This window comes from Salarias fasciatus, chromosome 13, assembly GCF_902148845.1.
Source record: "Salarias fasciatus chromosome 13, fSalaFa1.1, whole genome shotgun sequence".
Taxonomy (NCBI): Eukaryota; Metazoa; Chordata; class Actinopteri; order Blenniiformes; family Blenniidae; genus Salarias; species Salarias fasciatus.
In genome coordinates this window covers 25,246,483-25,273,590 of record NC_043757.1, presented here as the reverse complement: position 1 = coordinate 25,273,590, position 27,108 = coordinate 25,246,483, and the positions used below count along the sequence as shown (strand labels likewise).

Here is a 27,108-nt window from a genome sequence, read left to right as displayed (position 1 = left end):
AGGTTGACTTTATTTTCTGTCCTTATGAAATATTAAAACTTCCCATTAATCTGCTGTGACTGAAAGAAAAGAGTCTCCAGTGAAAGCTCAGAGCCAGGAAATGAAAAAGTTGCAGAGCAGTGAGAGGAAGGAAGGAGGGGTCACTGTGGAAAGAGGAGGTCCTTCGTCTCCTTCCTCACATCAAACAGAAGTTCTTCAGACAAACCTCAGAGTTTGTGTTTCAGCGTCTTTCTCCTGAGTTCACCTGCAGTCCATCAAATCCTGGTGAGTCCAGCTGCTCTCATTCACACTGACTTTCAACAAGAACACTGCAGTCAGAGTCCAGCAGCTGCCAGGGAAAAGCAGAAAGTCCAGAGAAAATGAGCTTCTGGAGGGTTTGAACAGGTGTTTATCAGTCCGAGTAAAACACAGAGAGATGGAATTACAGGAAATCCTGCTGTTACTGATTAAATGTGTTTGTGTAGCGGAGCTCGAATGAAATCGAAAGTGAAAGTTTGGCAGCTCAAATGAACTCAAGTGATTCAGCATCTGTCAAAATGACCGGAATAAACTTTAAAATAGACTTAAAGTATTTATAGAACACGCTGGGTTGTATAACCTGCGGCCTTGGGGCCAAAACCGGCCCTTTAGATAACGTTGTAAAGTGTAAATAATAATTTCTCGCTCAAAAAAGAGGAGTGTTTTTCCTCTTGTGTCCACTGGGGGCGCACTGTTTAAGTCCAAGCAGAAATCAGAGCCCAACACTGAGAGCCAGAAGTGACCAGCAGGGGGCAGCAACACTCCCAGCCACAGATCAGAGAAAATCTGATCAACATCAAGGAAAGTGTCAAACAGTGGAAGTGCTGAAGAAGGAGGGCTGTTTGTATTTCTACATGGCTCCTGGGTTCACAGTGCAGCCTTCTGGGATCTGGCTGGGGCCATCGCTCTTTATTGTTTAGTTTAATGACCTGATAAGCTTTTAAAACATTAAAGGTTTGTGATATTATTTCCTCTGCTCATTGTTTTTTTCTTATGTATCCTTCTCTGATGTTTTTAGGTTTTATTTACAAAGTCGTGAATGATTTATGTCTCTCTCCGTCCAGCTTTTCTGTTTCTGTGGACATTTATCAACATCTTTATCCTGAGTGAGATTACTGTCTGTTGTGTTGTTTCTGTTGTGTTCACTCTCTGTCTTTTGTCCTCAGTGTGTGAAGATGTCTGCTGCCAGCAATCTGCTCTCTGAAGATCAGTTTCTGTGCTCCATCTGTCTGGAAGTGTTCACTGATCCAGTCTCCACACCATGTGGACACAACTTCTGCAACCAGTGCATCACTCAGCACTGGAACACCAAGGTCATCTGTGACTGTCCCCTGTGTAAAAAACAGTTCAGAACAAGACCTGAACTCAACGTCAACACTTTCATCTCTGAGATTGTTTCTCAGTTCAGACGTGAAGCTGAACTCAAAGCCAGCAGCAGCTCAGAGCAACAAGCTGCCAAACCAGGAGAAGTTCCCTGTGACGTCTGCACTGGAACCAAAGTGAAGGCCCTCAAGTCCTGCCTGGTGTGCCTGGTCTCCTACTGTCAGACTCATCTGGAGCCTCATCTGACAGTGTCAGTCCTGAAGAAACATCAGCTGATGGAGCCTGTGGAGAACCTGGAAGGCAGGATGTGTCTGAAGCACCATAAACCTCTGGAGCTGTTCTGTCAGAGAGAGCAGACATGTGTCTGCATGATGTGCTCTGTTTTAGAGCACAAGAAACACAAGGTTGTTCCTCTGAGTGAAGAAGCTAAACGAAAGAAGAAGGAGCTGAGGAAGACAGAGGCTGAGATGCAGCAGATGATCCAGAAGAGACGAGTGAAGATCAAGGAGATCAGAGAGTGTGTGAAGAGGAGTAAAGCTGCTGCAGACAGAGAGAAAGCAGAAGGTGTTGAGGTGTTCACTGCTCTGAAGGAGTGTGTTGAGAGAGGCCTGAAGCAGCTGATGGAGAGGATGGAGGAGGAAGAGGAAGCCAGAGAGAAACAGGCTGAAGGTCTCATCAGAGATCTGGAAGAGGAGATCTGTGAGCTGATGAAGAGGAGCTCAGAGGTGGAGCAGCTCTTCCTCTCTGAAGACCACCTCCACCTCCTCCAAGGCTTCTCCTCCCTGAAAGCTGCTCCACCCACCAAGGACTGGACACAGGTCAGCGTCCGTCCATCATCATATGAGGGGACTGTGGTGAGAGCTGTGGCTCAGCTGGAGGAGACTCTCAGCAAAGAGATGAAGAAGCTGTTTGAGGCTGATCTGAAGAGGAAGCAGCAGTTTGCAGTGGATGTGACTCTTGATCCTGATACAGCAAATCCTCATCTCATCCTGTCTGATGATGGAAAAGAAGTGAGTCTTGGTGATGTGAGGAAGAAGCTTCCAGACAACCCAGAGAGATTTGATTATTGTAGTTTTGTTTTCGGAAAACAGAGTTTCTCGTCAGGTAAATTTTACTTTGAGGTTCAGGTTAAAGGAAAGACTGCCTGGAATTTCGGAGTGAGCAAAGAGTCCATCAACAGGAAGGGAGAGATCAGTCCTGAAGAAGGTTTATGGATAATGGGTTTGATAAATGGAATTATCTGCTTCGCTTGTGAGAACCATGCTGATGTTGATCTCTCTCTGAAGTCTGCTCCTGAGAAGGTGGGGGTGTTTGTGGATTATGAGGAGGGTCTAGTCTCTTTTTATAATGTAGATGTTGCAGCTCTGATCTACTCCTTCACTGGCTGCTGCTTTACTGACAAACTCCTCCCAATCTTCGATCCCTGTAATAATGATGGTGGTGAAAACTCTGCTCCTCTGATCATCTGTTCTGTCAATCAAACTGTCTGATCTGTTTTTATCATTAAACATCACCAACAATGAATAAAGTGGTGAGAAAGTGACAGATTAACTGTGATTCATGGTGAACGATTCTCTGATTTCATTGAGCAGCAGTTTGTACCTAAAGAAACGTTCATCTGACAGTTTGAACAACACAAGTAAAGCTGTGATGAGAAGAGGAAACACTGAGCAGTCAGAGTCAGTATCAACCTGTTTCCTCTGAGTCTGATTCATGGCAGAGCTCCTTCATGGTTGAAGACTCCATCAGGAGAGTTTTCGTGTTTTTATGTCTTCATGAGCAGGAATCTTTCAGTCTGTGTGTCTTCAAGCTGCAGAGTCACAACATGATCACATTAGTTTTCCTCTCCAGCTTCAAGGTTTCTTCAAGGGGAATTTTAATGTTGAGATGTTATAATCCAGTTTAACACAACCTGCTGGAAGAAGTATAACAGCTGTCTGTGAGGATCCAAACTGAAAACTGTGTAAACTATGTAATAATCCTAGTCATTTGTGATGATTCTACCTGTAAAAAGTGCTGAATGTTGTAAACATGGGCTTCAGTTGATGAATAAAAACTCCTTTGGATCACCTGGACTCCTCCTGAGTTTGACCTCCACAGAAACACAACAACACACACTGAATGTTTGCAGCTGTGTGCTGGAATCATGAGAGCTGAGGGAAGTTGTTCCCTCTCGTGGATGTAACCCTGACTACACTGACACTGAAGACAAACACACTTTGAATAATGTCAAGTCCCACACTTTTCTTCAGTGCTGGACATTCTGTATTTCCTCATTCAAATAAATCAGTTCTCACCAGCAGAAGCTCCAGAAAAAATTTAATCACGTTGAACATGAAAGATCACCAAAGACCACAGAGTTGCTCTGCTTTTTGACCGCCAGAGGCGGTGCTGAAAGCACTGGAATGTTGCCTTCGCGCATGCGTAGTTCGAGTATGTATACCAACACACGTCACTCGTGACTCCCCGGGTAACCCCGGAACCGTATAAATACCGGTTCCCTGACCCGGAATCGGCTCCTGTTTTCTTCTTGCGTTAGTTCGAGGCTTGAAGAGTTGGGACGTGCCTTTTTTCAGCATACTTTTGCTCGGTTGCTGGGAGCCTTGTGACCCTGTTGATCGGAGCTGCGGACGCCCTCCAAAGGCTGCAATTGGGTTAACCTCTTCCATCTACGCCTCGGCGACCAGCAGGCGCCTTGTCTCCTCGGTGAGGAGGATCTGTGCAATCGCCGTCACGGTAAGGTTGCTGTTTCTGTCTTTGTGGACATAGATGAGTTGGAGGACCAGCCGGAGAGCTCTCCTCTGCCGCATGCACACCGCTGCCGCTCCGTGAGCGCTGGGGCTGTGCTGCGGGCTTGGGGAAGCGGCGCTGTGCGCCACGCCGTGACTGCGTTGCCAGTTGTGGCGTGTGTTGCCTGCTGGTCGGGACGACGGCTCTCAGCCCGGCTGTTTCTGACGGGTAGCGCCGCTGTCAGCAGTGGGAGCACTCGAGCTGTGCCGCGGCAAAACCGAGTGGGGCCGCCTGGTGGCTGTTCCCTCCTCTGGCTGGGAGTTTGTGCGCTTCGTGCCTGGTGTTCACGGTGGGTTGTGCAGGCGGCGTACGCCCTCTTCCCACAACCCATCATATTCTGGTTTGACTTCAGGTGGCAAGCCGGGTGCCTGGTGATGGACGGCTGCCACCATTGTGTGGCCTGTGTATACTGTGAAGCACTTTGTGGCTTTTTGTCTGTGAAAGGTGCTATATAAACAAACTTTACTTACTTACTTACTGTGGGGTCCCCTTGCAGGCGGATGATGGCCACGACCTCTGTCCACGGTGCCTTGGCCATGTTCACCTCAAGCTTCATGCCTTATGCCCAGCGAGCTGCTCGTCTGGCATAGGTGTCTGCAGCGGCTGGAGGAAGCCAGGAGTCCTCCTCGCCGGGGCAGCTCCCTGCCCCTCAACCACGGCGGTCTAAACGTCGCAGGGAAACCTCGACGGGGACCCGACCGCCGGGTAAGAGACCGAAGTCCGAGCAGGAGCTCGCCACGGAGGTGGCTCAGCTGCATCGGGAGCTGGACCTCAAAGCAGACCTCCAATCAGACGTTTGTCATATTTGTGTTTATTCCAAATGAAGGACTCTCATATTTTGACTCCTGTGGAGATTTTCTGAAACATGAAGATTTTTGTAAAAAATCCAATCTGAAGCAAATCAGATCAGTGAGGCATTCAAAGGTTTCAGAAATGACAACTCTGTATTGAAGGAGTCAGTGTAGACAGTGAACAACTCTAGAAGTCTAATAACAATGGATCAACGAGTTGGTTTGATCTGTAATTGTTTCTATATCGATACAATGTTTGTGCCTCACGTAATATTTAATAAAGTGGTGAAAAAACACACTCATAGCATGAGTGACTGTTGCATTTGAGCTCATCGGGTGATGTGAATTTGTGAAACGAAGGAGTGTGTCTGAAGCAGATTAACACCATTTATCAAGGTGTGCATGATTATCAGCCAGACTCTATTCTTCAGGCAACACGGGCCACACATGAGATTTGATTGACTGAAAAGTCAAAAGTTGTATCAATAAATAAATGGAGACGTGAGTTGAAACATCAAGACTGAGCCTAGAAATATTCAAAGACAGACTTTTCAAAGGTTTTATGGAGTGATGAAATGAGAGAGACTCTTGATTAACCAGATGGTGGGCCAATGGCTGATCAATAATGGACACAAAGCTCCAGCAAGGTGGAGCTGGGCTCCTGGTATGAGCAGGTATCATTCTACATGAGCTGGTTGGAGATGAATTTAAAATCATCTCCCAGAACTATTTTCTGTTTTTAGAGGACACTTTCTTCAAGCAGTGGTCCAGAAAAAAAGCCTTCATCTCTGAAGAACGCCATGATTTTTACACAGGACGATGCTCTATCAAAATATCAAAGTCCTCCACCACATTGCTACTCGTTCAGATTGTAAAGATGACAGAAAATGACTCAGTTCTTCCTCATCTGACTTCAAACCATCCAGAACTTGTGGGATCTTCTTCAAATGGAGATTTACCATGAAGGAAAACAGGAGGTTCTCTTCTTCAACACTCCTGATGTTTCATGTTATGCTGACCTCTGCTGGCCACAGAGAGGAACCACAACACACTTCAACCAGTTTCCTGACTGCTATCCTGCCTTTTGCTTCAACATATTTTGCAAAACTTTGCTGTTTGTGTCAAAACTCGTCACACAAGCAAATAAGACAAAACACTGGCATATAAACCATTCACATCTATGTGAAACTGAAACTCTGCTGTCAAAACCAAACAAACTTATCCTGGACCTCTTCTATCAGATCTTCACTTCACTGGACCATCAGGGAGCTGAACCACACCATGAAATCCATCTGCTGGCACTGCACCGGATCTTCCTCCCATTAATTCAGTGAAGTCTGTGAAATCTCTGAAAGACTCTTGCTCTGCTTGGAACTTTCATGGTCTCAGAACTGAAAGGAATCACTCGATGGAGGACAGCATCCTCTATTCAGGTTAAAGACGACGATGGATGGACTGGAACAGACCCGAGTCTTCATGGAGGCGCTGCGTCAGTCCCTGAGGTTCAGCCGGCCCGGGAGCTCTCACATGACGAGCTTCCAGGAGTTTCTGGAACTGATGCTCTGCCATCATATCAGGAGACTGTGCAGGTTTTGTCAAGAATGACAGCAGATGGATGTCCAACCCGTGCTTTTACTCATCAGGACAAACACGAACTTGGCCCCGCCCACTGAGGTCAAACACGGAAAGCCGCCGTATGATCGTTTGACAAATGAAGGCCAGAGTGTGTTTACGTCTTTACTTTGTGCTTTATCTTTTTTTTAACCAGGATGAGATCTGTCTTGACTTGATGTAGAGGAGTAAAGCTCCGCCCACTGAGTTACAGAGGAAATCAATTCCTGAACCAGTGCAACACCGGACCATGATGAAGTAATTAAATAATGGAATGATAATGTTCCTTTACAATAAATTATTTGGTATTTCCTTAATTAATAACAGATGTAATTAAATATTTAAGAATTTCATTCTAATTTAAATTAATTGATGATGAATTTAAATGATTTATTGGTACATTAATTAATTTATTTCATTCTGGCACATTGCATGCTCCATAACCTCGTGGCAACCTGAAAACATCATTTTCATATTACTACTTTTGTGGTTTTATTTATTGAAGTTTGTCATGTCAGTCGCACCAGTCAGGCATTCTGTTCTAGTTCCTGCTCGATGAAGTATAAATTCCATCTATAATTAATCAGGTCTTTTCCACATGCTTTACGGCTCGTACTGAACAAGACTGTCGTGCACGTGCCTGGTGGTGGATGTAACCAAATAAGGATGGTGATAATTTTTAAAATGTATTTATGTTATGCTTGCTCAGTTGGGGGAATTGCAATTGTTTCTAAGTGTTGTCTGTTTGGTCCCTTGATTGTGATTATTCCTGTGCAGCACAGTCCTCTCTTCACCGACTGGTTCATCCGTCAGGTAAAAAAGATCAAGTGATTACTGACATCAGCTTTATTGATCAGTTTTTGTGCCATTAAATGTGACAAGTGACCCCAGAAGAAACACAACAACGCATCATCCAAGCCATAAATCTGAACATTTTCACATCTAGTGACAAATCATGTCATTAGAGGCTCAGGTTGTTCAGACAATTAAAAATTTAAAATGGAGATAAAAGCTAAAAGTGAAGGAAAATGAAGGCTCGTTCCATGTTCTTGGTCATCAGTCCATTAAAGGCTGACGGAGCTTTTTGGTTCACAGGATTCATTTCACATTCATGTTCAGGTCTGTGGGCTCAAAACTTGCCCTTCTTCTTCTTCCAGGGCTTCTTCTTGGGGTTGGAGTCGATTATCAGCTGAGACTGACGCTTCAGGGCCTCCCGAGAGACGACGTCGGCCTCGTCCTCTTCACGTTCATCCTCTGTGACGCAGTGAGACAAAGAGGGATTGAGAGAACACGGAGGCTCTGCAGCCAGCCGAGGGACGGCTGCTGGACTCACCGTCATCAAAGAGTTCCTGTGTTTGATCCCCGGGCAGTTTGATCCGGGTGTTGTACTCTGGGAGTTTCCCCTCCATCCTGACCAGGAACTGCAACATGAAGCAGCACAGTGGAAACACTCACTGACTGTTTCTTATGTTAATCCCTAAAATCATTATGTTTCGTACAAAGTTTATTTCTTTTAATCTTTTGAGAATCAAATAAACAGAGTCTGAGTTCATCTGTTGAACTGTGGAATGTGAACTGAAATTTGACTGATGTGGAGGCAGCTGGTGGACAGGATGCGAAGCGTTCCTCTCACCGCCTCTTCCTCCATCTCCTTCATGACGGCAGCCAGGTCGGTCTCTTCCAGCTCCGTGCTCATGGCCTGGAGCTTCAGCTGACACTGCTTCAGAAGCTCCACCACCATCTCCTCCGAGTGTGGCTGAACGTCAGCATCTGGGTCTTCACTCTGGACCAGGACCAATCCAGTTGGACGTGGACATTTTTGAATATCGATCAAAGAAAAAGGACTTGAGGTAAAGGACATAGTTTATAATCATTAAATGTTGATTCTTTTACCGCTGAGATGTGTTGGAGTTTTTCTGCCAGGTGCTCGACTCCAGCCCGGGCGGCGCCCAGAGTTTTAATCAGCCGGTCCAGATTCTCTTTGGCCGGTTTGCTCTTCTGCTGCTGAGCCTGCAGCTGCTGCTCGCTCTCCTCCAGCGTCCGTCGCTCGCTGATCAAACCACAGAGAACGGCTGGCGGTTTGTCATCGAGCTCGGCAGCTGCATGCATCATGGGAAAAGTCTGGACTGATCATCTGCATTGATGAACGTCCACTGGACCAGGGTCTCACCTGGACAGTCTGGCCTCCCCACAGTACTTCAGATTGTCAAGCTGTTGGCTCAGGAGCTTTTTCTGCTCCTTCAGCTGCAGCAGGACTGCCTCGTTTTCCACTTTCACTTCCTCCAGGTGTTGATATGTGTCCCTTTGAGAAGTGAATCGCTCCACTATCTCCTAAAACATGAGAACAAACCCACAGAAATCCCTCCATCTTCAGGTTGTCTGCATATGAACTGATGCAGTGTGTTTCTCTCACACTCAGCTGAAGTGTCTGTTTCTTCTTCAAGCGCTCACCTGTACATTTGTGGCTCCAGTGGCCTCCTTCACATTCCTGTAGACCTCTTCAAAGGTGGAAATGGCTTTCTCCTCTTCAGCCTCCATCCTGGTGGCGCTGCGCTGGGCCTCGCTGCTCACTTCATCCGGCTGCATCGCAGTTCTCTGAGCCTGCAGATCACAGAGACTGACACTTCTCCGCATGCACGGCGCTGTGCAAAAGCAGTTCAAGATATCATGGTGGAGGTGGAAGGGCTTTGAAAATGAAGCCATGGATAGATGTGATCTGACGCTCTGTGGTGCAGTGAAATTCAACAAGCTATTGATAATTCAGACGGCTGACTCTTCACAGCAAACACTTCATTTGGATGTGAAACTCCTCAACCAGTGCATGAGAATCCAGTAGAAAGACACATCTTGGGTCAGCCAGCGTCTCACCCTCCGCTCATTCTTTTCAGCCTCGGCTTTGCACTCCTCAAAGTTTCTTCTGTAACTTGCGACGACTCGCTCTCGTTCCTTGCGCTCCCTGTGGAGCCGCTCCTCCAGTCGCTGCATCTCTGCCTGGAGGAGGAACAATGAGAAGGAACACAAAGACAGCGAGGAAAGAGGCTTTAGAAACACGCCGCTGAACAGTGATGCTTCTCCATGTGACTCCACTGGGGACATGCGTGCTGTCGGCTGCTGTGCAGACCGGGTCGCAGGTCACCTTGAACTCTTCTTTCGCGACCTTTGCCTCCTTGTAAATGAGCTGCATGCCCTGAAGTTCCTCTCTGTGCTTCAGGATTTCTTCTTTCAGGCTGTCTAACTGGCCCTGGAAAGTCAGGCTCTCATCCTGAAGGAGGAGGGAGACGATGAAAAAAGTTAGATTACTTGGATTCACTGAATTAAAGTGTGAGATTGATTTCAGGCATATTCTGTTTCCCTTCTTATGTAGTTTGATCTTAGTTGACCATAGTCCAGTAATATAGTCCTAGATGTGGTTGTGCAGCGCTACCACTGGTTACAGTAACACAGTCCATCAGCGCACTGGACATCCAGGGTTTCAGTGTGAAGACAAACTGGACAGAAAGAATCAATCATAATGTGTGCTGGACAAACCTGCAGGTGGCTTTTCAGTTTCAGGTAGTTGGCCATGATGTTCTCACCCTCTTTGCACTTTAGCTGAGTTTTCTCCAGCCTGTTTTCAAGAGTCCACCGGTTCTGAGGAAAAGCAGCAGTGACAGAAATGTTACAACTTTCAGTAAAAGTAAAATATATATATATATGAGTAATTTCAATGGAAAGATTGGTAAAACATGCACCATGGCATCCTCCTCGTTCCTCCGAGCATCAGGACACACTGCTCCAGCCTCTGGTTTCAGCCTCTCGTACTCCTCCTTCAGCTCCTCCAGGCGGCGCTGGTAAGTCTTGGTTTTGTGCTTCAGAGCGTTGAGCTGCTTCGTCTCCGACAGCCTCCTCTGCTCCAGTGTTGTGAGGGCTTCCTGAACATATCAGACAGACCAGGAGGAAGGGAAACGGGCTCTTCTGTCTGCTCAATAAAAATAGATTGTGTATTTGAACTGTGAACTCTGACCTCTGGGACACATCAGCTCAGAATAGGTGGCCGTTTAGAAGTTAAGTTTAAGTCCTCTTGTCAACAGCATGAACTTTTTACATTTTCCTTAAATTCCCCTGAAAGCGAAATATCCCAAACCTTTGCAGAGTACTGTACTTATTCCAGCTGGAATCAAACATGTCTATGTGAATCTAATTATTCTTTAGTCATCCTGACCCTGTCAGGCCACCTGGAGGTCATCAGGTCAGTCCACACTGCAATCCAGGCTGACCGTCACACTTTCCATTGAAATAAACACTGAGTCGTTGCTCCTCTCACCTCTTCTGACATGTTGCGGAAGGCGTGTTTCTCCAGGCCTCGGTTGTGAAAAGCTGCTCTGATGACATGCTCGTCACCCTGAGGACAAAACAAACTGCTTTCAGCCTGCAAGCAGCCGAGCAGGAGGCCTCTGCTGGAGATGAGTGAGTGAGGACAAAGCGAGGCAGAAGAGAGAAGATGAAGCTGTGTGTGGCTTCACTCACTGCATTGACATCGGCCAGTTCCCTGTACAGCCTCTTGTTCTCCTGCCGCAGCTGGCGGAGGGCCTCGCTGTTCTTCTCTATGATGGACCGGGAGCTCTCATAATGCGCGTTTCTGCCGCCCTCTGGTGGACACAATCAAACATTGCACCAACAATCCGAGGACTCGTCGGTCTGAATACTATTTAAATTTGTTCCACTGAGTGATTATAAATTAATCATCAGCGAGTCTGACTTACCGAGGAGCTGGATTTTTCTCTGAAGCTCTGTTATTTGGTCGTACAGTGAAGGTTTAATCTTGTTGAAAGCCATTTTCTGAGGAGAAAGTACAGGGAGGTGAAGTGAGTCTGAGCGTTCCACCGTTGCCTGGCAACATGACAACACAGCCTTATATGGCTCGTTTCCGGACAGAGTTCGCTTCCTGTTCATTCATTCATTCATTATTGAGTGTGTAAAAATCATAATTTATCTGCTATCTGGATTAAAACAGCCCTATATTCTATAAATATTAAAACAACATTGAGGAGTCAGAAGTTTAGTCATTTATGTTCACACACTAAAGATTCAAAGCATCATTAAGATCACCAGTGTGACAGATATGACTTCCAGTTCAAAACACCTGATCTTAAGAAATATTCACATGCTTTGAGATTCTGCATTTTGGATTATAATGATTATGAAGAAAAGCAGAAGTGATCTGTCACAGGATTGAAGTGTGTGTATAAATGAAGATCTATCTATCTATCTATCTATCTATCTATCTATCTATCTATCTATCTATCTGCTGATTTGGCTTTGTTCAAGTCATACCACAGAAAAATAAAACAACAATAAAGTCCCCCAAACTGTGAAAGAAACAAACATTTTAAAAAGTGATGCTGACCATGTGACATGTCAAACTAGCTCCACCTTCCAAAATACATTTTTCCAGGTGCTGTAGAATAATTTTATAATATTCTTTACATCATGCTTATTATATTATGTTATTTACTATTGTTCATGTAATGCATGTCTCTGTTAGTTATAGTGTGCTAGTAGACACAGGTGTAGAAAAGACATGTATCCTTTTTCTGTTCGCCAGCCTGCCATATTTCATTTTTACGGCAGCCTCTTGGCAGCTGGACAGTTTGTTTTTTTTAAGTTAAGACTTTAGGTCAATTGTCTCTCTGTCTGCCTCTGGTGCAAATGAGGCTCATTGGACAAGAAATGTGACACTATGATTTGTTGCACAACACCTGGCATTTGGGAAGACTTGATGGAGACTTGATGGAGACTTGATGGAGGCTGAGAGGGCCTCCCAAGGGGTCACGGACCTTGACCTTTGTAGGGGGGGGGGGGGGGGGGGGGGGGGGCAATTGTGTCTTGACGAAGAGTCCATTGAGAGTTGACAAACTCCCAAGAAATAGTATAAATAGATGGAGCGGAGAGCGATCGGGGCGTCAGTTCTTTGGTCAACCTGACTGCCAGGAGGTGTTTTTGGGAATAAAGTCCTTTTGCATTCTGACTCTGACTCTGCCTGATTTTTCTGAGGAGAACTACGATGGAAGACTTCAAGAACCAAGAATGGATATACTTGAAGATTTTACGTTTTTTCTGGAATATATGTTTGTGGGGTTTTTTGCACCGTGACTGGCCTAGGCTACTTTTTAAATAAAACTCCACGACAGTGCCAACACAGTCAAAACACATCCAAACATGAATGAAATAAAGAGAATCTTACCTTTTCGTCCCTTTGTTGCTCCTCATTCATCTCATCGCCAAACACATCTGAAGGCTCAGGGCTGAAGGAGAGCTGGAGATGGAGATGTGAGCTAAGATTTTGCCCCCCTGTGATGATGAAGCTGAAGGAACAGGTTGGTTTCAGGATGAACTCTGAATCCCAAGTGAGCTCTGTGAGGGAGACTGAACATCATCCTAAAGTCAAAGCAGGGCACTGTTTCTTCCAAAGCTAAGTCTGAAACAGCTACTAAGTCAGTGCTCGAAAATCTGCAGGAGGAACTTGCTCTCACAGTTGGAGATTGAAGAGGTGCAACAGGAATGGGCACCAAGCCCCAACACCTCACCCACGGTACAAGATGCTACATCAAGGGGACAGGCGACAGGTCATACGAGATTGGGTGGCCAATAACAGAGTTTAACACGAGAGCTGCTGACCTGAGAGAGAAGATCATGACATCCTGATGGAACTCAACAACCTCCTGCTTGCCAAGGCTAAGAAAAAAGTACCACCGGAATCTCTACTGGAAGATGTAAACACAGCACTGCTAACTATCCATACCAGCACCATCACTGAGACCAATCAGCTGACATATGCAACTCGGACATTTCAGCTCCTGAATAATGCCCAGCGGGCCGACACTTTGCGCCGTCAAAAACACGTGATTTAAGTTTCACTTTCATTTTTGTCATATTAGCGCTCCTTATTTCAGTTTGTGCCTTATACCAGCCTTTTAGTCCTGATTTTTCTGATAATTCGGCCGAGTTCAATATGGCAAATAATGAGGAATGGAATGTGTTTCATCACAAAAAGCTCCGTGGCCACTCAATATCTTAAACACGGTGTTGCATTTGGTTGCTGAAACCTAAATTCTTACTGTGCATCCTTTGATAGGAGAGTGAACAAAGAACAGCAGACCAAAATTCTTGTTTACATTTATTCAGCTGCATGCAGCATCACAACATTAAGTGTTTCACCCAGTCTGAGGAGCAAGAATCCCACATTCAAAACAAGTTTGCATCAAGTGAAAAATATCTGTGTGGATTTAAGGAAGGGCTATTCACCCCTCCAAATGATTCTCCCGAGGCACACTCCAAACGGAGGGGTATGGGGGGCGCTAGAGCGCATACTATGGTGTAGACGCACTTTTTTGAGCTCCCGTCCAATATATTAATACTCAAGCAATACAACATTTCTCAGCTACGTGTACCCGGGTATCATACCCATTTTCCTTCTGTGCACTCATGGCGACCAGGAGGGAACTGAGACAGCAGGCTAACGCCAAGAAAACACCCACAGCAAACCTGGTGCGAGAGGCCAATGCTCCCGCTAACATCAAGGAGGATGCCTCAGAGCTAACTCTACCAGTGGCCGAGGTAAATGCGGATACAGCTACTATCCTTGCGGCTATAAATGATATAAGTAAAAAGATGGAGGATCGATTCAACAACTTGGAGGCATCCCTACAAACTGTGCAGGCCACCTTGACCGAACGTGAGGCTCGGATTACCGCTACGGAGGCGGCGAGTAGTGGCCATGATGCTAGACTGACGCAGCTACAACAACGCTGTCTGCAGCTGGAGGAGAATCATAAGTTGTTGGTCGACTCATCTTTAGGGCAGGAATACCGTGAAAACACGCACATTTCACGGAGGAAAAACACACCACACATCGGTAACGTTGACCGGCTAAAGCTCACACTGAGCACCAGGCCGTTTAATGCAGAACTTCCGGTTTGTATCCTTCAGTGTAAGAGCACCCAAAATAACATTGCAGCCTCTAAAGTATATTAGGCCAACATAAGTTACTCCAACACAAGATCATCGATCTCGAGACGCGTTCTTGGCGTCAGAATATAAAAGTGGTGGGTTTGCCAGAAAGATTGGAGGGTAACAACCCTGCTGACTTTATTGCCAACTTTCTACGTGATTTGCTGGGCTCGGCTCACTTCCCCACCCCGACAGAAGTCGACAGAGCACACAGACTGGGACAGCCACCTGACGCCGGAGCGCGTTCCCGTGTCATGATTCACAACTTTCGGGTGAAGGAAAAAATTCTGCGACTGGCACGGGAGAACGCTCCTCTGACCTATGACGGCAGAAAGATACACCTGTACCCCGATTTTCCTGCGGAGATAATGAAACAGCGCCAGCCATTTGAGGAGGTGAGGAAAAAATTTAATGACACCGGGATGTGCACGGGATTCCTCTACCCGGCGCGCCTGCGAGTCTCCAAAGGCACCGACATTAATAAGACCTTCAACACCCCAGAAGATGCCGATCGCTTTCTGCTCAGCTACAGGGCTGCTGAGGAGAGCTAATGGCTTTGCACGGGACTGTGTGACTTGTGCTGGATAAAGTTGGCAGCAAAACATATTGACTAACATTACCTGTGACCCGCTGAGGCATGGACAGACTGCTGTGAGGTAACGTTAATTACAGGAACACTGTTAAAAGTTGTTTGTTTCTTAACAATGTGCTCTTCCTTTCCCAGACCATTTTAATTTAGGGCCTGATCCCTCACTATTGAGTAACATTTGATCCAAATATGTTTTTTTTTTTTTTTTTTTTTTTTTTTTAAATCAATGTACCCAATCTGCCTCACATCTTCTTATATCAACACCTGGGGTCTCTTTAATTTTTGTTGCTGAAATGTTAGAATGTTTATGCCCACTTATTGGAGGGAAGGCCATACTTTTGTTATTTCCTTGTTTGCTATCTAGCAAGATTACTGGTTAGGTATTAACTAGTATAGGACCTCCGAGGACTGCATGTTAGGAGACTTTACCCTGCTTTGTTTGAGAAAGTAGGAGTTTGGGGTGGTTAAATGTAAGTTCACTTTATGTGTTTTTTTATTTATTTTTTTTTTTTCTGTTTTTCTTTTCTCCCTTGGGGCATCTCAATGCTGCTGTCCATGTAACACACTTTTCGTCTCCTTATGACGTCTAGAGGTAAAGGTGAGGGTATCGACCTGGTCAGCTGGAATGTTCGCGGTCTAGGTCATTCAATTAAACGTGCTAAGGTTTTTGCACATCTTAAGTCTTCAGCCGCAGACATGATGTTCCTTCAAGAGACTCATATTAGACCATCTGAGCAGAAGCGCCTGCGTTGTAGCTGGGCAGACAAAATATATCAATCCACATTTTCTAGCAAAGCCCGAGGTGTTGCTATCATTATCAGGAGAAATATACCTTTTAAACACCTTTCAACAATATGTTACCCGAATGGCCGATACATCATTGTAACCAGCCACCTTTATTCTCTTCATGTATCACTGCTGAACATTTACGGGCCAAACACTGATGACCCAGGATTTTTCTGAAAAATATTTGAGAAGCTACCTAATCTTTCAAACACAAATTTAATAGTCGCTGGGGACCATAATGTAATACTTGATATGCATCTGGACAGGTCAGCTAGTAAAATATGTAACCCCTCTAATGCTTCAACAGTCTTGAATACTCTTATTGCTTCCACTAATCTAGTTGACATATGGCGGTTCCACCATCCGACAGAGAGAATATTCTTTTTTTTTTCAAATAAACATAAATCATATTCCGGCATAGATTTTTTTCTTCTGGATGCTAAACTTATAACAAATGTTACAAGTACCAAATACTATAACATTTTGATCTCTGACCATGCCCAACTTCCATAACCCTTAATTTCAATGAATCTAGACCGGGCTCCTCGTGACATTTCCGCCCATCTCTATTAGTGTAATGTTCTGATGTAGTAAATAAAAACGACAGAGGTCGGCTTGTATGAAACTTGGGAGCGCTGGCTTTATTGACGACTCGCGCGCGCTGCGTACGGCGGCCTCACTCAGACATAATACGCTGTGGCTACGGAAGCCTATGAGCAAAAGCGAACTAGTCACAATACATTACAATTAGTAGAAGAAAATGTTTGCAAACAGATGTCCATAAAAATGACACAATATCTTGAGAATAATGACACCTCGGACATCTCGGATTCAACCTTGTGGGAAACGTTTAAAGCTGTGATGAGAGGTGATATTATCGCCTATGAGGCAGCTTTGAAAAAGTCAAACAAGATTCGTTTAAATGAAATTGACTCTGAGATCTCACAATTAGAATTATCATACAGAAGCACCGGCAATTCCCAGACACTGCAGAATATTCTTAATTTAAAATAAGAATATAATACAATCTTATCACGACAGGTTTGTGACCAGCTTCTGCGACTTAGGAAGCAATAATTGGAACTTGGTGACAAACCTCATACAATTTTAACTTGCCAGCTCAGGGGTCAACAGGCTAACAGAGCAATCCACAAAATAAAATCTCACACTGGAACAATCTTAACAGACCCTAAATTGATAAACTGTCGCTTTAAAGATTATTATGAAGAGCTTTACAGATCCAAAGCCACAGGTGATGTAGATAACTGGTTGAGAAACCTAAATTTACCAAGACTGGATGACACCTCACGTGAAGCCCTTAATGCGGAAATATCCCCAACAGAAATACTGAACTCTATCAGATCGATGCAAAATGGGAAAAGCCCGGGACCAGATGGTTTCGGAATAGAATTTTATAAGAAATTTGCAAATCATATAACTCCAATTCCACACAGAATGTTTTCCCACTCGATAGAATATGAGAAACTCCCTCCAACCTTATATGATGCGAATATTTCACTCATCATTCCGTCCAATTTCTATGCTCAACCTAGATTTTAAGATACATACTAAAATACTCGCAAAAAGGCTAAATGAGTGCATAGAACCCATTATTCACCAGACAGGCTTCACCCCTAATCGATTTTCTTTCTTTAAAGGTGCATTATGCAGTTTGCTCGTTTTATGCGAAACACCGACCCCTGCAGGCCTTGGGCTTAACTGCAGCCCATGTACGTGCACAGAAGAGGGGAACTCCTTCCTCGCTCTTTTAGTAGCGCTCGAGTAAAATTTAAGTTTCTTTTGCCTGGTGGGGTCTGTGCTGGAGTTGCGGCAGTGCTAAAAGCCGGTCTTTTCTTACTTTATGGAAGCTCCATCCTCAGTACTGCTCAGTTGTTGCTGCTAAGCATCTGGTGGAGTAATGGCAGACAAAACGAAACTTAACTCAATCAGGCCAGTGGGAGCATGCATTACGTCAAGCTCAGAGCGAGTCGTACCCGAATCATTCATATTGCCTTCAGTGCCCTGCACAGGACAATAGGAGTGACTGCGATCTTGCAGAAATAGCTCTTGCTGCCCATCAGGCAAAGGTGAAAACGTGTGTGGGTGTGAATAATTGATAATTTTATATTTAAAACTTCGCTTTGCCCCTTTAATGTTAGACGTGCAATTGACATTTGTATTATTCTTTTGACAAAAGCTCTAAGCAAGCCATCCTGTTTCTGGACGCGGAGAAGGCTTTCGACCAGGTAGAATGGCGGTATCTTTTTAGGGTTCTGGAGAAATTTGGTTTGGGTCTGTCTTTTATTTCTTGGATACACATGCTATATGCCCATCCCACAGCATCTGTTCTGACTAACGCAGATAGGTCACCTGCCTTCACTTTGCAGAGGGGGACGCGGCAGGGGTGCCCCCTCTCGCCGCTTCTCTTCGCACGAGCCTTTGAACCTTTGGCAATTAGCATCAGGTAGCACGCCTTCATTAAACCTGTCACGCTAGGTGGAGTTGATCATAAAATCTCTTTATATGCAGACAATATTGCCCTTTTTGTGTCAGACCCTGAACAATCAATCTCATATTTACTCCAACTTATCAACTCCTTTGGAGAGGTTTCCGGTTACACTATTAATTGGCAGAAGAGTGAGCTTGTATCTATAGGTAATGACCTGGACCAACTATTCCTGACAACTACACCCTTTAAAATAACCTCTGATGTGAAATATCTGGGAATTAAAATTTTAAAAAAATCCAGGTGCCCTTTTTAAACTGAATTTCACAGAAAAATTGAACAAACTTAAGGAAAACATAGAAAAATGGAGAACACTGCCTTTGTCCTTGATCGGACGTGTAAATACTGTCAAGATGGTCATGCTGCCAAGATTTTCATACTTATTTCAGAACATTCCTGTTTTCATTCCTAAGTCATTTTTTAAGCTTCTGGATTCCCTTATCTTGCCTTTCATATGGGGATACAAACCACATAGAACTGCTAAAAGTCATCTTCAGAAACCAAGAGACTGTGGGGGCTTGGGTCTTCCATGTTTTCTGCACTACTACTACGAGAGAGGGGATGGAGTCATTCTGCGCCCTTGGCTCGCCATTGAAAAAGGCTTAACCCACAAAACGTCTCTTCCCGCTCTTCTTTTCTCACCCCCTAGGCCCCCCAGGTTCTACAGGAGGGATCATTTCATCATATTGAATACTGAGGATTTGGAGTCAAATTAGAAAACGTTTTGTGTTTCCAAACACTTCAGTACAGGCTCCAATCTGGCAGAATCATGCTTTTTTTGCCTTCTCTCACAGACACTGCCCTTATAGAATGGAGCTGTATGGGTATTGTCTTAAAAGACCTTTATGTTGATGAGCAGTTAGGCTCTTTTGAACAACTACAATCCAAATTCTCCCTTTCAAAAACTCAGTTCTTTAGATATTTACAATTAAGACACTATGTCCGACAGGTTACTAAGTCATTTAAATTACCATCTGAAAACAGTCCACTGTTCAGATCCCTTCTGGGACCCCCCAAAGCAAGACGCCTGATCTCAGAGCTGGTCTCCTATTTCTCAACTACGCTAGACTCATCTGCTATTAAAATGAAACAAGCCTGGGAAGGTGAACTGGACATTGAGATCGAAGACAAAACATGGAACGAAGTACTAAAAAACATCAAGTCTTGCTCTATAAATGCTCGACTCCAGTTGATCCAATATAAGGTAGTTCATCGGTTACATTATTCTAAGACCAAATTACATAAAATCTTCCCTAATTTTTCCCCATTATGTAATAGGTGTAATGCATGAGAAGGTACTCTGACACATCTCTTCTGGTCTTGTTTGAAAATACAGAACTTTTGGTGTCTCATCTTTCAATGGTTTTCAACTGTTTTTAATATTGCTTTAACACCCGACCACGAAAGTGCTTGGTTAGTATATTCTAACATGTTGAAAAACCTTGATTGTAATGTATGTACTGCTCTGACCCTTTGCATGACAATTGCTAAGAGATGTATCCTAAAACTATGGAAGTCTGATGTCGCTCCTAAGTTTAAGACCTGGTTGAGGGAACTCATGAGTATTTTACATTTGGAAAGACTGAGATACGAACTCTCCGGTAACATCTTGAAGTTCTCCAGAATATGGAGTCCTGTGTTTGAGCACATGAACGATTAATGACACTCTTTGCCCACCTACCTCACTTATATACCCTCTCGGTAAGATGGACAACTGTACAGTGGAGAAGTAAATACTTTGGCGATTTTTGCCCCCCCCCCCTTCTTATTTTTATTATTATTTTTTGTTTGTTTTCTTATTTCACTTGTTTGTCAATGATATGCGTTTGTTTTTCATGCATTCTATTTTATGTTTTCCTAGTGCTGTTTGTGTCTTTGTTAGTGCTTTAAATTTAAATTGGAAATCCTTCTAAATAAAATGTTCAAACGGAGGGGTATGAGCCAGTGGCGGCCGGCGGCTTGGGGCGGCTGCGGGAGTACTTGTTTTGTCCGCCTACACCGCGAGTGGCGGTGTGAGTGTGGGTGTGGAAACGAGCGCTTCCACCAATGCAGAAGTGAACTAACCCCGCCCGCCACTCGCGGTGTAGGTGGACAAAACAAACGCTCCCGCCACCGCCCCTTGCCAGCGGCCGCAACTGGAAAGCCTTGCAAGATCGGCAAGATGGCGGCATCCGCAACGAAAGAAGTTCATAAATGTAAGTATTTTCTCAATGAGCAAAGTTTTAAAATGTAAGAAAAACATTCTTCTTCGGCAAACAATTGTAGCATCTGCTTACAAAATCGGCAGCGGCGACTACTGATGACATATGCGATTGTCAAAGGGGTGTCCCAATTTGGAGGGGTTTACTTTCGCCCTACCCCTTAGCACTCCGTTTCAAAGGGGTTGGGGCAAGGGATAGGACCAAGGGGGAGGGCTAGAAAGAGAAATGGGATTGGGCCTTACTGTAGTTCTTCTGCATGTCCAAAAACACATAACATATGCCATGACATGACATAACTATTGGGAGAGTTCACGTTTTTGAAAGGGTTCTCTGAGCTGCAAAATGAGAGACACTAAGAGTAAACAAATGCTGACTAATCGAGCTGCAGGTGAGGGAGGAGACACTGGAAATCTAACGTCACACTGCGGAAGTGAAAGTCAAAGTTCAAGTCAGAGCTGCAGTTCAGACACGTCTCTGTGTTTCTCTGTGAAGAAATCTAACCTGACGTTCTGGACGTTCTCAGACACTGACTCTAATCCTGGTGAGTACAGCTGATCACACTGATACTGACTCTCAGGAAACTGATGAAGAAGGTGAAGAAACATCCTCTTTTGTCCAAACAGGCCCACGTTTCAGGGTTGTTTTTTTTACAACTATGTGTGACAAGAAGTGTTTCAGCTGAGAATATCACATGACAATGATGTGCAAAATATAGTAAATGAGCAGAGAGAATAATTTTTCTAATGATTATTTGAAGAAATTACCTTAGAATTGAAGAAAACCCTTCAGATTCCTTTCTCACAAATTTTATTAGATCTGGTTTCTACAGTCCAGGACGCACTAGATACCACATGATTGCTGCAGTCATCGAGGACAAAGGTCATCCAGATCGTTACAGCTGCAAAATCAAACCCGTTATAAATATGTTATAAAATGCATGTAATGACGGTTTACTCATTTTCATAGCAAAACCTTGCACTCATTTACTTGTTTACAACTCGACCAAAAGGTTCTTTAACAGACAAGCGATCTTGACAGGGAACAGGGCATTGTATTTGGCACAATACACTTAAAACTGAATTGATCTTCAACAAAGTGAACAATGAGTACAGCTTCAGTCCCCAATCTGGCATTAATGTACCATCCAGTATGTGTAGAGATCAGTGATTGACACCAGTCAGATAAAGTGACAGAAAACAGTGGAATTGTTCACCTTTTGAAATATTTAACAGTTTCTTCAATCAATGTTGTCCTCAGTGTGTGAAGATGTCTGCTGCCAGCAATCTGCTCTCTGAAGACCAGTTTCTGTGCTCCATCTGTCTGGAAGTGTTCACTGATCCAGTCTCCACACCATGTGGACACAACTTCTGCAACGAGTGCATCACTCAGCACTGGAACAGCAAGGCCATCTGTGACTGTCCCCTGTGTAAAGAGGTTTTCTCAAATGAACCTCAGCTGAAAGTCAACAAATTGCTCTCTGACATTGTTTCTCAGTTCAGACATGAAGCTGAACTCAAAGCCAGCAACAGCTCAGAGCAACAAGCTGCCAAACCAGGAGAAGTTCCCTGTGACGTCTGCACTGGAACCAAAGTGAAGGCCCTCAAGTCCTGCCTGGTGTGCCTGGTCTCCTACTGTCAGACTCATCTGGAGCCTCATCTGACAGTGTCAGTCCTGAAGAAACATCAGCTGATGGAGCCTGTGGAGAACCTGGAAGGCAGGATGTGTCTGAAGCACCATAAACCTCTGGAGCTGTTCTGTCAGAGAGAGCAGACATGTGTCTGCATGATGTGCACTGTTTTAGAGCACAAGACTCACGAGTTTGTTCCTCTGAGTGAAGAATGTGAAGGAAAGAAGAAGGAGCTGAGGAAGACAGAGGCTGAGATGCAGCAGATGATCCAGGAGAGACGAGTGAAGATCAAGGAGATCAGAGAGTGTGTGAAGATGAGTAAAGCTGCTGCAGACAGAGAGAAAGCACAACGTGTTGAGGTGTTCACTGCTCTGAAGGAGTGTGTTGAGAGAGGCCTGAAGCAGCTGATGGAGAGGATGGAGGAGGAAGAGGAAGCCAGAGAGAAACAGGCTGAAGGTCTCATCAGAGATCTGGAAGAGGAGATCAGTGAGCTGATGAAGAGGAGCTCAGAGGTGAAGCAGCTCTTCCTCTCTGAAGACCACCTCCACCTCCTCCAAGGCTTCTCCTCCCTGAAAGCTGCTCCACCCACCAAGGACTGGACAGAGGTCAGCGTCCGTCCATCATCATATGAGGGGACTGTGGTGAGAGCTGTGGCTCAGCTGGAGGAGACTCTCAGCAACGAGATGAAGAAGCTGTTTGAGGCTGATCTGAAGAGGAAGCAGCAGTTTGCAGTGGATGTGACTCTTGATCCTGATGCAGCTCATCCTAGACTCATCCTGTCTGATGATGGAAAACAAGTGAGTCCTGATGATGTGAGGAAGAAGCTGCCAGACAACCCAGAGAGATTTAATTATTATAGTTTTGTTTTAGGAAAACAGAGTTTCTGTTCAGGTAAATTTTACTTTGAGGTTCAGGTTAAAGGAAAGACTCACTGGAATTTAGGAGTGAGCAAAAAGTCCATCAGCAGGAAGGGAAAGATCACAGTGAGACCTGATGAAGGTTTCTGGATAATAGGTTTGGAGAATCAAAATGCGTACTTTAGTTGTGAGAACGATACTGATGTTGATCTCTCTCTGAAGTGTGTTCCTGAGAAGGTGGGGGTGTTTGTGGATTATGAGGAGGGTCTGGTCTCTTTTTATGATGTAGCTGCTGCAGCTCCGATCTACTCCTTCACTGGCTGCTGCTTTACTGACAAACTCCTCCCAATCTTCAGTCCCGGTCTTCATGATGGTGGTAAAAACTCTGCTCCTCTGATCATCTGTCCTGTCAATCAAACTGTCTGATCTGTTTTTATCATTAAACATCACCAACAATGAATAAAGTGGTGCGAAAGTGACAGATTAACTGTGATTCATGGTGAACGATTCTCTGATTTCATTGAGCAGCAGTTTGTACCTAAAGAAACGTTCATCTGACAGTTTGAACAACACAAGTAAAGCCGTGATGAGAAGAGGAAACACTGAGCAGTCAGAGTCAGTATCAACCTGTTTCCTCTGAGTCTGATTCATGGCAGAGCTCCTTCATGGTTCAAGACTCCATCAGGAGAGTTTTCAGGTGTTTTTATGTCTTCATGAGCAGGAATCTTTCAGTCTGTGTGTCTTCAAGCTGCAGAGTCACAACATGAACACATTAGTTTTCCTCTCCAGCTTCAAGGTTTCTTCAAGGGGAAATTTAATGTTGACATTTTATAATCCAGTTTAACACAACCTGTTGGACGAAGTATAACAGCCGTCTGTGAGGATCCAAACTGAGAAAACTGTGTAAACTATGTGATAATCCTGCTGTTATTTGTGATGATTCTCCCTGTAAAAAAGTGTCAAATGTTGTAAACATGGGCTGCAGTTGATAAATAAATACTCGTTTGGATCATCTGGATTCCTCCTGAGTTTGACCTCCACAGAAACACAACAACACACAATGAATGTTTGCAGATGTGTGCTGGAATAATGAGAGCTGAGGGAAGTTGGTCCCTCATGTAACCCTGACTAAACTCACACTGAAGACAAACACACTTTGAATCATGTTACAGTTTTTCACGATTGTTAACACACATTTCTCAATACAATAACGGATTTCTCAACACTGCACACACAAAACTGAAAACTGCACACACAAAATGCTAAACCTGACACTCCCTTTGCAAGAACACTCTTGCCATCAAATCTCTACATTGTGTTCACAAAATGGAACTCACGTTTTCATTTGCTACACACAGTCGTATTTTACATACCATTCATTGAGCGCACACACAAGTAAGCTTTTGCTACACACTTCCAAGCATTTACAGCACATTGTAGTGAAAAACTGAAAACACTACTGTAAAATGGAACACACCATATGAATGACAGTGACTCTGGAGAATAAGATATTTCTCCTTTCGTAAAAATGACTCAATGTGGCCTATTTTTTTCATAAAAACATTAAAACTTAAAACAGCACACCAATATGCACCCAAAAATGTTTTATTTTTGGACATAGTTGAGGAATCATTATGATCAAGCATCATCATGCCTTCAGTTTCTGTCAGGCCAGAGGGCCTCATCCAAATCACAGGCCATGTTCTCCCTATCGAGACATCTCTGGAAGAACCGCCTTGAGTGGCGCATGAATCCCTGAATGGACTCGAGGCTGACGTCACCACTAGCTCCTTCCATGGCCTTGATGAGTGCACTGTGGATTAGTTGTCACAATAAACTCCTGTGCTTGTGTGAAACTAAAGAGCAGACTGTCCTCCTTTGCTGTCTCCGCCGCTCGTAAAACACCACATTGGTGTCAGAAGTGGGATGGAGCCATGGAAAACTCTAGAGAGAAGACGCCCAGAGAAAGCAGCAATGATCGTCGCGCAGTCCAGGACTCCGAGCCTGCCCGACGGATCCAGCGGTCGGCGAAAGCACCGTCCAGAAGCGGCGAGGATGGCCGAAGACGGTGCCGATCACGTGGATGCGGGAGCTCGTCCACCAACCGCTGCAGCGAAGGCTGCCGAAGTATGACGGCGCTGGCTCACTGGAGCTCTTCATCAAGCAGATACAAGTCGCCGCAACACACAACAACTGGAGTGACCAAGACACCGCCGCGCATCTAGCCCTGGCCTTGGAGGGCAAGGCCCAGCAAGTTCTCCTCGACTTGACGCCCGGAGAAGAGCGGGTCCTGACCGCGGCGCACAGAGGCCCCTGAGAGAGAGAAGCTGAATAACTGCCACCGCCGTGAGGGAGAAAAACCTGGGCTCCTTTGCCACCAACGTCCAGCTATATGTGCGGCAGGGCTTCCCTACCTTCTCCGGAAATGTGCTGCAGGAATTGGCCCTCCATGCATTCCTGCAAGGACTCACACCCGAGCGGCTGTGTCAACATGTGCAACTCGCCACCCCACAGACCCTGGTGGAGGCCCTACGGGAAGCAGAACGAGCTGAGACGATCCTCTCCACACCGCGGGTCGGCACCAAATCACTGCCCCGTGTTCGACTGGCTGACACCACCGAAGAAGATGCCAAAGCAGTCCTCCAAGCACAGCCTTCGAATTCACCGCAAACCACTCATCGGGGATGCCGTGAAAATGACCGCTGCTACTGGTGTGGTGAAACAGGCGACATCGCAAGAAACTGTCCCGCGCCTGCCCCAAATAGTCACACTCCGGGAAACAGGAGAGGAGCGGCGCCATGAGGGGGTGGCCGCTCTCCACTCCAACCCCTCGCCAAGATCAGTGCCCGCTGGTGGGACAGTGCAGCCACACAAAAGGGTTGTATCTGTCCTGTCACGTAAACGATCAACACTGCCACGCCCTCGTCGACACTGGGTCCACCATCTCCATAGTGCGGCCCGGCTTCCTTCCTGACACGGTGGACCGACCCTCCGCCGACTGGGCCCCCACCGATGTCAAGGTAATGACCGTCTCTGAGGAGACGATCGACATGGCGAGGAAGAAGCAGCTGACCGTCCGCGCTGGTGACCGAGAGATTAAACACGAATTCTGGCTCACCAATATCCAGGCCCCCTGCATCATCGGTCTGGACCTGCTGAGCCACTGGAGAGCCAAGATCGACGTCACCAGAGGCAGCATTATCCTGGGGTCCCACTTCCTCCCGCTCCAGCCTGACCGGGAGAAACACTGCCGAGTGGGGCAAACCGCCGACTCCGCCCACTCTGAGAAGCAGTCGTCAATTACGTTACGCTGCTACGATGTCACAGTTCATTGAAACCGCCTCGGCGGTTTCAACAAACTGTGGCAGTGTAGCAGCACCGAGCTAACTCTGCACCAACAGCAGCAGCTGAAAGAGCTTCTGGGGCAGTTTCGAGACATCTTCACGGCCAACACCAAAGACTGCTGGCGAACCTCCCTCGTCCAACACCACATCGAGACGGGAGATGCCCCGCCTATCCGACTACGCCCCCACTGGCTCGTGTTCACTAAGTGGCAGGCTGCAGAGGAAGTGCTCCAGGAAATGATCGGCACTGGAGTAGCTGAGCCCTTCGACAGCCCCTAGGGCTGCGCCGGTCATGTCGGTGAAGAAGAAAGGAGGTGGGTGGTGGTTTTGTGTGGATTAACAGCGTCTCAACAGCGTAACCAAGAAAGACTCATACCCGCTGCTGCATATCGATGACGCCCTCGACTACATCTCCGGTTCCAGCTGGTTCAGCTCCCTCGACCTTCACAGCGGCTACTGGCAGGTGGAGCTTGCCCCCGAAGCAAGACCAAAAACCGCGTTCACCTTCGGCCAGGGGATGTGGCAGTTCCGGGTCATGCCATTCAGGCTCTGCAACGCTCAAGCAACCTTCGAGTGGCTGATGGAGAGAGTGCTGGCTGCCGTCCCACGTGAGTTCTGTGTGGTGTATCTCGACAACCTGCTGGTGCACGCCGACAGCTTCGAGAGGGCCCTCGCC

The 27,108-nt window shown here is 45.6% G+C and overlaps 2 protein-coding genes across 3 annotated transcripts; one reads left to right on the top strand and one right to left on the bottom strand.

Annotated features, from left to right (window-relative positions):
• The first annotated feature begins 65 nt into the window (after positions 1-65).
• Positions 66-23,923, top strand: LOC115399713 (E3 ubiquitin-protein ligase TRIM39-like). Of its 2 annotated transcripts, none has more exons than XM_030107246.1 (2): positions 66-264; positions 21,862-23,923. In XM_030107246.1, the coding sequence occupies exon 2, from the start codon at positions 21,871-21,873 to the stop codon at positions 23,512-23,514; it is 1,644 nt and encodes a 547-aa protein (XP_029963106.1). In that variant the 5' UTR covers positions 66-264; positions 21,862-21,870; the 3' UTR covers positions 23,515-23,923. The 2 variants fall into 2 exon arrangements, with proteins under 2 accessions (XP_029963106.1, XP_029963107.1); XM_030107247.1 differs by lacking the exon at positions 21,862-23,923 and adding an exon at positions 1,185-3,391.
• On the bottom strand, positions 7,663-12,786 carry odad3 (outer dynein arm docking complex subunit 3). Its single transcript, XM_030106485.1, has 14 exons — positions 12,757-12,786; positions 11,276-11,351; positions 11,040-11,161; positions 10,837-10,914; positions 10,265-10,444; positions 10,062-10,163; positions 9,670-9,795; positions 9,402-9,524; positions 8,985-9,134; positions 8,704-8,864; positions 8,427-8,583; positions 8,167-8,316; positions 7,867-7,954; positions 7,663-7,787 (listed from the first exon to the last, which is right to left on the bottom strand). The coding sequence occupies exons 1-14, from the start codon at positions 12,784-12,786 to the stop codon at positions 7,663-7,665; spliced, it is 1,668 nt and encodes a 555-aa protein (XP_029962345.1).
• Positions 23,924-27,108: the final 3,185 nt, after the last annotated feature.